Source organism: Puma concolor, chromosome B2, assembly GCF_028749965.1.
Source record: "Puma concolor isolate L17-30 chromosome B2, mPumCon1.1.hap2, whole genome shotgun sequence".
Taxonomy (NCBI): domain Eukaryota; kingdom Metazoa; phylum Chordata; class Mammalia; order Carnivora; family Felidae; genus Puma; species Puma concolor.
This window is the reverse complement of record NC_141671.1, coordinates 48,286,634-48,297,894: the sequence shown is the minus strand read 5'-3', so window position 1 is coordinate 48,297,894 and position 11,261 is coordinate 48,286,634. Positions and strand designations below refer to the sequence as shown.

General features: G+C 34.8%; 1 protein-coding gene across 2 annotated transcripts in view; it reads left to right on the top strand.

Annotated features, from left to right (window-relative positions):
• LOC112862098 (cysteine-rich secretory protein 2-like) overlaps positions 1-11,261 on the top strand; it is a 38,611-nt gene that overhangs the window by 432 nt on the left and 26,918 nt on the right. For both annotated transcript variants that reach the window (XM_086707049.1, XM_025925331.2), the window contains exons 2-6: positions 546-646; positions 1,725-1,761; positions 3,422-3,492; positions 9,270-9,386; positions 10,344-10,431. In XM_086707049.1, the coding sequence (XP_086563175.1) occupies positions 3,424-3,492; positions 9,270-9,386; positions 10,344-10,431 (274 nt within the window). In that variant the 5' untranslated portion in view covers positions 546-646; positions 1,725-1,761; positions 3,422-3,423. The remainder of the gene's footprint in view (positions 1-545; positions 647-1,724; positions 1,762-3,421; positions 3,493-9,269; positions 9,387-10,343; positions 10,432-11,261) is intronic.

The following is an 11,261-nucleotide window of genomic DNA, read 5'->3' as shown; positions in this document are numbered from 1 at the left end:
TAAATCAGGCCTTTCATGAGGTCAAATTAAGAACTTCAGTTTTTTATTTCTGTTTTGAATGCACTGTTATTAGGAACTATATATTGCAGGCAATTAGAATGATGGCTGTTGACTCTTCTGGACTACATGTCATCTACTGGCTTCCAGGGAAAGACATGAAGACATGTAGGTGTGACCCCAAATCCATGTAGTAAAAGGTTACTCTGCGGGTGACTACTTATAGAAATTATCTTCCAAAGAGTGTATAAGGATTTGGGAATCGGGAAAATATACCATGATATTCCAAGGAAGTCAGTCAGTCAATAGTTAATTGAACTTGTTTAAGAAGCCCACTTCTTTGCTACTGTTTGAAGGAAATACCAAGATACCAAAATATAATCTGATCTCAGAAGGATTCTTGATGGGTAAGATCAAATAAATTAAAATTACTAATATTAGTAATACTAAACACAGTTAAGCTTTAGGTTTGTGACGGAGATGATTAATACTACTTATTTATGCTTTCCATCTTTATTTTAAATATTGTCTTTTTTCCCCTATTCTAGGATTATGAAACTGAACATCATGCTCTTCCTACAGACACCGTAGAACGATGTCATCCCAGTCTTAAAACACCTGCAAGAAAGGGGACAGTACTTTTCCATTAGTAAGTGCCAAGGGGGAAATGGCAGCCAACTTTTCAGCTCTGTATGAATGTGGATTTTGCCATTGCTTTCATTGATGCAACAAAGATGATTATAGGTTGGGTAAGTGACGGGGAGGGAACAGGAGAGTGGTAGGGAGGAATATGTGGCATCATAGTCTGTTGAATTATGGAATTGTGGATCATCTAATATAATCCCATTGAATGATTGAGCTATATAAAATTACCCAGCTAATGTGTATATCTATCAATGAGCTGATGAGGCTGCAACAGTCCAGATGTTAGAACATTTTTTTTTTAAATTACAAGATTCCTAGTAGACCTGGGCCTTGAACATGTGAATCTCCGATGAGATTATGCTGATTTTTTTTCCTATGATACCCAGATGTAAAAACAGATCTTATGACACTTCTAAAATTAGAAATTGAGTCAAACAACATGCATTTATGGGAAGATCTTACAATCTCAGCAAACTATCACACATTGTAAAGGATCATCATAAAAATATTAATAATTTCCATTTACTGAGTATTATATTGCAGACACAATGTTAGGTGCTTTATGTATGTTGTGCCACACCCTTTGCAAACCAAAGCTGTTGATGTGATAGTCCCCATTTTACAGCAGAGAACCTTGACGCTCAGGATTTCTGAGAACTGATGGTTTCTAAAGACTATGTTTAATAAGCCATAGAAAGTTGCTAATTGGGAATTAAAAGAAAGCTGAGCCACAGAAGTTCAACTGTAAGGTAGGACGCTGGTTATCTTCACAATGATTAACCAGTCATCAATGGTTATTATAAAAATACTAGGTCAAAAAAGCAGCATCTAGAAGAGGGGGCGGGGCTGGTTAGGGAGGGAAGGCATGCTGTATTAACTTGTGTTAAAAGCTGTATGGAAACTAAATAATATCAAAAGCAATGCCAGACAACTAGCAATGAAATTTGAATATATGTGTGAAAAATTCTGTTTCAGAAATCTATTCATTTAGGTTTACTTGCACAACCAGAATTTGCTAAAATATAAATAGACGTAACATGTATTGTGCTCTAAGGTCCTCTCCACCTCCCTTCTTTCTACAGATAAAGCAAATACTTCATCCCGCTCTGAGAACCAACAGTAAGTGATAACTCATTTATTTTAATGTGAACATTTATGTGTCAGTCATCTTTGTTTTTCCAGTGGTAAAAATAATATATTTAATACATTTATCTATGATTTTCAAAACGTTATGGATAAATTTTTATTAAGAGAATCAAGTTAATTTTACTCTTTACTCATTTTATCAAGTTGAAACTCAAATTAATTCTTTACACTTCAGCTTAAAATAGATAATAGAATTCTCGTGTTTGACTTCGAAACAATTATTCTGGAACCATCTTAACTAGAAGAAATGTAAATATGGCAAATTGCATATATTATATACTTCCATATTGATAATTTTTGCTATGAACACATATTGTCATGTATTAATACAGGTATTGTTAAAATAGGGATGAGTGCCTCCAGTGCTACAAAATGATTGCTTTTCTCAGGTGAAAACAATGTTCCTGTCAATATGCATTGGCTTTGACCTTACTTGGTTGAAGGCTAATTTCTGAAGTTACTTAAGAACTTACCATTGGCATAGATAAATTAGCCTAATCTTCAATTTCTTCATCTGTAAAATATAGTCATACTCACCAAGGTATGATAGTGAAATTAGACATCAAGTTTTGCATTGCACTGTCAGTAAATGTTCACTCCTCTCCTTTTTGTGAGCACATTATTGAGGATAAAGGGAATGCAGGGAACAGGTATCAGTTGTCTACTATTTACCCATCAATAAGTCCTGAGAAGAACCACAGATAAATTGTTCAGAGTTTTCTTTCTCTTCAAGAATTTGGGAGTACCAATCTCACATGAAGAACACCAATCAATGTAGCATTCCCTCAGTTTACAAAGTTAGTGATTTATATGACTAACTGCCAGAAGATCAGTGCTTATTTAAGCTTAGTGGGTTTGTTGCTTTGCCTAGAGGACCAAGAATTTTTTTTGACATACTGAGAAAGGACAACATGGCCACCCAATGTTGAATGCCTTTTAAAAAGTTAGTGAATATATTAAACAACTTTTATACCAAATCATGAGTTCAGCAAATTTGGACAGGCTAGATTTTCAATATATTATTTGTATTTTATTTTTTTATACAGGGAAATTTGAGATATAGACAAGTATAAGGAATACAATCAAAATAATTTCTAATCCCTCTGCTGGGGAAATAACCACTAATAAAGTGTACATTTATTTCTGTATAATAATAATCCTGGAATCTTGATTAAAGTCATATGTCAATAAAAGAACAAACAGTGCTGGTTTTTATAGAACACCAAGAGATGGTGCACATTGAAAATAAGCTTTCCCCAAAGATTGGGATTATTAATCAATACAGTATCAATTAACTCTGAAGAAATCTGGTTTTCCATATTTTTAATGGATTTTAATGGAGCAATAGAGCTGAGCAGAAACATTGTGATATATTCCTAACCTTTATAGGTATACTTCAAGAGCATCAGACAAGTGTTTCAATTTATTTTTTATTGTCCCTATCAGTGACAAAGTTGATTCCACTATGATTCTGCTTGCACCAGATGAAATCTTGTTACATTTCTTATGAATTTGGGAATTACAGTTCCATTAAAATAGCCAAGATCATTACATTGTTTTTTTCCTCATAGTCAGAGGTCTATGTACTACATATTTTAATGCAGAACTTTGCTCTGTTTGATTTACTTTCCAGCAATGGCTGTATTCCCGATAGTGTTGTTTCTGGCTGCTGTGCTGCTTCCATCTTTACCCACAGAAGCAAAGGTAAAGTTAAATTGTAAAATCTTTTTAAAGCTATCCAGGTATCTTTCGGGATGGCTAGGTCCTTTGAGAGTAGAAGGGGCAAGAGTGGACATCACAAAGTACTGATTGGTAGCTCAGATCCCTTAACACTATTATCTAGATGATATTCTAAGGCTGAGCTCTCCAATACAGCAGCCACTAGTCATATGTGGCTAATGAACACAATGTGGCTTGTCCAAAACAAGATATACTGTAAGTATAAAATACACACTAGATTTTAAAGATGTACTGATGAAAAAGAAGGAGGAGGAGGCGGAGAAAATATATTCAATAACTAACTTAGATATTCAATACTCGATGGAATTATATTTTAGATAATTAAATAATGTATTAGGTCTAAGGGCTGTTGTAAGAAATAAATGCAAGCTATGTAGCTTAGAACAACAGAAATTTATTCTGTCACAGTTCTGGAGACCAGAAGCTTAACATTTAGATGTCGGCAGGGCCACACTCCCTCTGGAGGATCGAGAGGGAAATCTGTTGTCTGTTTTTCTTTTAGCTTCAGGTGGCTTCCACCAGTCACTGGGATTACTAGGCTTGTGGCTATATCACTTACTCTCTACCTTCCCTTCTCCTTTCTGTGTCTCTTATAAGGGTACTTGTCATTCGATTTAGACCCTACTTGAATAATAATAATCTTGAATAATCCAGGATGATTTAATATTGAGATCCTAAACTTAATTATATCTACAAAGACTCTTATCTAGATAAGGTCACATGGACAGAATCTGGGGATTAGGACGTAGACATACAATTTTTGTAGACTTCTAGTCAACTCATTACAAATAAAATTTATTATTTAAAATAATGTGAATACATTAAAAAACCATACACCACAATAGGGTAGCATTTATTTCCAGGATGCAAGTATGGTTCAATATTTGCAAAACAATCAATGTGAATCATCATGTGATTAAGAGAAAGGATAAAAAATATACAATAATTTCAATAATTCTAAAAAAATATTTGACGAAGTACAACATCCTTTCATGATAAAAAACCTTTGGAAAGTAGGTCTGGAGAGAACACAAGATAATAAAGGCCTTATGTGAAAACTCACAGCAACATCATACTCAATGGTGAAAAACTGAGAGCTTTTCCCCTTAGGTCAGGAATAAGATAAGAATGCCCTCTATCACCACTTTTTATTCCACATAGTAGTGCAAGTCCTCACCACAGAAATTAGACAACATAAAGAAATGAAAGGCATCCAAATTGGTAAGGAAGAAGTAAAACTCTCACTATTTGCACATGACAGAATACTATATATAGAAAACCTGAAAGACTCCACCAAAAAACTGCTAGAACTGATAGGTCAATTCAGGAAAGTCACAAGATACAAAATCAATATACAGAAATCTGTTGCATTCCTATACATTAATAATGAAGCATCGGAACGTGAAATTGAAAAAACAATCTCATTTACAGTTGCACCAAAAACAATAAAATATTTAGGAATAAACTTAGCCAAAGACATGAAAGACCCATACTCTGAAAACTATAAAATGCTGATGAAAGAAATTCAAGAGGACACTAACAAATGGAAAGACATTCCATGCTCATGGGTTGGAAGAACAAATATTATTAAAATGTCTATATTACCCAAAGCAATCCACAGATTTCATGCAAGCCCTATCAAAATACCAACAGCATTTTTCACAGAGCTAGCACAAGGCCCCTAAAATTTGTATGGAACCACAAAAGACCTCAAATAGCCAAGCAATCTTGAAAAAAAAAAGTAAAACTGGAGGTATCACAATTTCAGACTTCAAGTTACATTACAAAGCTGTAGTAATTAAAACAGTATGGTACTGGCATAACAATAGACACATTGATCAACAGAATAGAACAGAAAACCCAGCAATAAACCTACAACTGATGGTCAATTAATTTTCAACAAAGGAGGAATGAATATACAATGGGAAAAAGACAGTCTCTTCAACAACTGTTGTTGGGAAAACTGGACAGTCACATGAAAAAGTATGAAACTGGGCCACTTTCTTTCACCATACACAAAATTATAAACTCAAAATGGATTAAGGACCCAAATGTGACACCTAAAACCATAAAAATACTACAAGAGAGCACAGGAGGTAATGCCTCTGACATCAGCTGTAGGGACACTTTTCTAGATCTGTCTCCTGAGGCAAAGAAAGTAAAAGCAAAAATAAACTATTGGGACTACATCAAAACAAAAAGCTTCTGAACAGTGAAGGAATCAACACAACTAAAAGGCAGCCTAGAGAATGGGAGAAGACATTTGCAAATAACATATCTGATAAAGGCTTAGTATCCAAAATATATAAAGAACTGATACAACTCAGCATGCCGAAAACAAATAATCCAGGGGCGCCTGGGTGACTCAGTTGGTTAAGCATCTGACTTCAGCTCAGGTCCTGATCTCACTATCTGAGTTTGAGTCCCGCCTCCGGTTCTGTGCTGACAGCTCAGAGCCTGGAGTCTTCTTCAGATTCTGTGTCTCCATCACTGTCCCTCCCCAACTCACACTCTGTGTCTCTCACACTCAAAAATGAATAAATGTTTTAAAAAAACTTTTTTAATAGTAATCCAATTGAAAATGGACAGAAGAGGAGTGCTTGGGTGGTGCAGTCAGTTAAGTGTCCAACTTCGGCTCAGGGCATGATCTCAGTTTGTGGGTTCAAGCCTTGCATCAGGCTCTGTGCTGACAGCTCAAAGCCTGGAGCCTGCTTCTGATCCTGCATCTCCTTCTCTCTCTGCCCCTCCCTCATTCATACACAGTTTCTCTCTGTCTCAAAAAATAAATAAACATTAAAAAAATTTTTTTAAATGGACAGAAGACATGAACAGACATGTCTATAAAAAAGACATACAATGGTCAACAGACACATGAGAAGATGTTCAACATCACTCATCATCAGAGAAATGCAAATCAAGGCTGCAATGAGATACCACCTGACACCAGTCAGAATGGCTAAAATAAAAAAAAACACAAGAAACAAGTGTTGGAGAGGTTTTTGAGAAAAAGGAACCCTTGTGTACTGTTGGTGTGAATGCAAACTGGTGCAGACACTGTAGAAAACAGTATGGAGGTTTCCAAAAAATTTACCCATAGAATATGAAAACACTAATTAGAAAATATATATGCACCCCTGAATATATCATTATTTACAATAGTCAAACTATGAAAGCAGCCCAAGTGTCCATGCATAAATGAATGGATAAAGAAGATGTGGCGTATATATATATATATATATATATATATATATATATATATATATATTCAGCCATAAAAAAAGAATTAAATTTTACCATTTGCAGTAACAGGGATAGATCTAGGGAGTATAATGCTAAGTGAAATAAGTCAGTCAGAGAAAGACAAATACCATATGATTGCACTCACGTGGAATTTAAGAAACAAAACAAATGAACAAAGGAAAAAAGAGTGAGCAAGCAAGAGAGAGAGAGAGAGAAACCAAGAAACAGACTCTTAACTATACAGAACAGATGGTTACCAGAGGGGAGGTGGGTGAGGAAATGAGGAAAATAGGTGATTGGGATTAAAGAGTACACTTATTGGGGCAGTTGGGTGGTTTAGTCAGTTAAGCATCTGACGCTTGATTTCAGCTCAGGTCATGATCCCAGTTTGTGAGATAAAGCTCCCCTTTGGGCTCAATGCTGACAATGCAAAACTTGCTTCGAATTCTCTCTCTCCCTCTCTCTCTCTCCCCTCCCTCTGTTTGCATGTTCTAAATACATAAATAAACAAACAAATATTTAAAGAGTACATTTATCATGGTGAATAAGATATAAAAATATATATAAAAGAAATTAATATTACCTGCTTCTTATTTTACTTTTTTTAAATGTGACCACTAAAAAGTTAAAATTACATATTATGCTTGAATTGTTTTTCTAATGGACCTATGGTCTATGATTTAAAAAGTAAATGATAGTCTTCTCCCCACAAGATCTTTTCTTATTTACTTTTTAAAATTCATATCAGTGTGATCTCAAAAAGAAATTAACAATACCATAACCCTAAATTAACACAACTTTATGTATCACCATGTTTAATTTTCATCATTACTGTATGGTAAAAATATACCAATTTTTTACATTAAAAAAATGTACAACCTCTTGGGGCACCTGGGTGGCTCAGTCGGTTGAGCGTCCAACTTCGGCTCAGGTCATGATCTCACGGTCCGTGAGTTCAAGCCCCACATTGGGCTCTGTGCTGTCAGTTCAGAGCCTGGAGCCTGCTTTAGATTCTGTGTCTCTCTCTTTCTCTGCCCCTCCCCACTCGCGCTCTGTCTCTCTCTATCAAAAAATGAATAAACGTTAAAAAAAATTTTTTTTAATGTACAACCTCTAAAGGTCTTAGTGTTTGTTTTGCTTTGTTATTCATGCTCATAGACTTGGTATGTGAGAGCCCTACTCTTGAACTCAACTCTTACAATTAGAATAAGCTACTTTGAAGATGTGGTATATATATACAATAGAGTATTACTCAGCAATCAAAAAGAATGAAATCTTGCCATTTGCAACTACGTGGATAGAACTAGAGGGTATTATGCTAAACAAAATTAGTCATAGAAAGACAAATATCATATGACTTCACTCATATGAGGACTTTAAGACACAGAACAGATGAACACAAGGGAAGGGAAGCAAAAATAATATAAAAACAGGGAGGGAGACAAAACATAAGAGACTTAAATATGGAGAACAAACAGAGGGTTACTGGAGGGGTTATGGGAGGGGGGATAGGCTAAATGGGTAAGGGGAATTAAGGAATCTACCCCTGAAATTATTGTTGCACTATATGCTGACTAACTTGGATGTAAATTAAAAAAATAAGATATAATAAGCTACTTTGCTTAAATAATCCCAAGAACAAAATCCATCATCCTTTTCAATGATTAGAGGGTATGTGTCCATATAAAGTGTCTATCTCTTGATCAGAAAATCTCTGAATGTGAGAAGCTCTGGTCATTGCTGTTTCCCCACCTTTCTTTAACCCTTCTCTTGTAAGAGGACATCCAAGGACCACAGAATGCTAGGACTAGAACTCATCAGACCAGAGAATCCTGACACTGGGTCAAAACTCATTTGGCATTCCGTAATACAGATTTTAAGATTCCTTTAAACTCCAAGATGAACCTTGAGCTCCACCCTTATCCTATCTGCTGCAGCCTGATCGAATATGAATGAATGTGTGTTAATGTTCCTATTGTGTGCCTTTGTGGTTATAAAATATTATCACTTATATGTCTATAAAAAGCATGTCTATATGTCTATAGAGAAGGTGAAGAAAACCATATGGGGCAGAAGGTATGTAAAGAATCTTATTAGCAAACATTTAGTGATTCAAAAGAGCAAAATATATCTCTCTTTTAAATAATTTTGTAAATGAAGACCAGGAAATGACCAGAGATATAACAAAGGATTGGGAAGGACCATTAAAGGAGAAAAAGCACATTAAGAGTTCCTTGAAACTAGAAATTGGCGTCTGTGGCCTCAGAGGAGATTTTAAGTTATCATGCCATGAATTTTATTCTCATTCTTGAAGCTTCAAGTTACTTCTTTTCTATTTGTCATAGCTTTGGCTCAGGTCCATTGGCAATTCTTAACAACTACTATGAGCCTGAACTGAATGCTCTTTAAAGTGATCTTTGTTCCTTCAAATTAACTTAGCCCCCACCATATGCAATTTTAACAAATGTTAAAAAGATAACCTTAATTTTATTTCTCTTTAGGATCCATCCTTTACTGCTTTGTTAACCACTCAAACTCAAATCCAAAAAGAGATTGTAAATAAACATAATGAATTAAGGAAATCAGTTTCTCCACCTGCCAGCAACATGCTGAAGATGGTAAGAAGCAGTGATAAAGCCTAGTGGTATGAATCAGTGGTGGTAAGAGCAGGGAGCTGGTACTGGCATTTCTTAAGAACCTTGTGACTTACAAAGTTTTATGTCTGTTTTGCTATTTAATTTGAACTGCACTATGAGCAAAATAGAAATTAATTTTCCTTTGTAATGGTTAAATGATTTGTCAACGTTATAGGGCTTATTAAGTTGGGAAGGGCAAAAATTAGAAGCCAAATCTTCAGACCTCAAATGTGAAGCCATTTTGTTCACTATCCACTTTAGTCTAACATAATGGAGTCCCCTTTCCCTCATATATTTTATTTTTTGTAAGTAATCTCTACGCCCATGTGGGGCTCAAACTCAGGACTCCAAGATCAAGAGTCATATGCTCTACCAACTGAGCCAGCCAGGCACCCCCTAGGAGTCCCCTTTCCTTCAAAATCAGTGCCATTTAGGGTAGATAACAACCGCTTTCCAGGGAATAGTCCAAAAAAGCTAGATATCTCCCATTTGAATGTAATGGGCTATTTCTGAAATTGGGAACAATCTAGGCCTATTCATTACTAACGAAATATAATTCAAGACTTCACATGTTGGGTATTTAGAGTAGCCCCATTACTAAAAATCCTATGTGTGGTTCCTGTACAATCATAAATTGCCAGATATTATTTTATTAGATATTTCTCTCAGTAGACACTTCATTTATGAACTTCTTTTCATGTAGAAATTGGCACTGGAGCAGATACACACACACACACACACATACACACACACACACACACACACACACACACACACTCACACACACCCCTAACAAACAGGTCTTCTGATACCACTGACAATTAGATAATATACCTAGAGAAGTTTAAAGTAGTGCAAATCAACTGACCAAGTATGTTATAAAGCATATGCTTCTTTGGAGTTGAATCTCTAAGTGTATTTTTTTCTTGTGACATTTAGGAATGGAACAGAGAAACAGCAGCAAATGCCCAAAAATGGGCAAACAAGTGCACTTTAGAACACAGCAATGCAGAAGACCGAAAAACCAGTATGTAAATGAGCAAATATCTGTTAAATAAGTGAACAAATAAAATAATACTGCAAAATATTATGGAACATCAAGTAGAATGGAACATTCTGGGACCTTGTAAGAAGATCTAGTAAATAAATGTTGCTTATACTGCTCTTCTTAAAATCAAAGTATCTGTATAGGGAGACATCCTTATAAGTACCATTTTGTGCTTTTGATTTTTTACATTATGCAAATAATTTCTGAAGGAACACTTCATTTGTTCCTCTCAACCAGCTCATGAGTCAACAGTCAACAGTCGTCATTTCTCTAACTTTAAAGATTAGGGACATGGGAGAAATGACCTAAGAGCACATTCTGAAGTTGTATAGCCAGGCTTATTGATTTCTAATCCACTGCCCTTTTTGTGATATTGTGTGTTTGGCATTTTGATATATCTTCTTTTATATTTATAAAATATACTAAATTGTTATTTTTTTCCCTGAATTTTACTCTGAAAATACTTAAAGCTTTTAAAATCATGATGAATACTTCGCATATATTGATTAAGTTTTCAAGTTTTGCTAACTACTTTGTATGGACTGTGGGCTTATTTGCATAGATAATATATTATACTCAAAAACTATACAATACCTTATCAAGGGTTATAAAAACTATGAAAGAAAAATACTTTTATGCATAAATCTTACATAAAATAATTATTTACATTATCAAACATAATACATTTAGGCAACTCAGTTTGAAAGTAATGAATTTTTACCTGTATTTTCATTATAATTATCGCTTATATTGTTGATGCTAATCTGTTAAAAATTATGAAGAGAATGATGGTTTTCAGTAGAAGATGA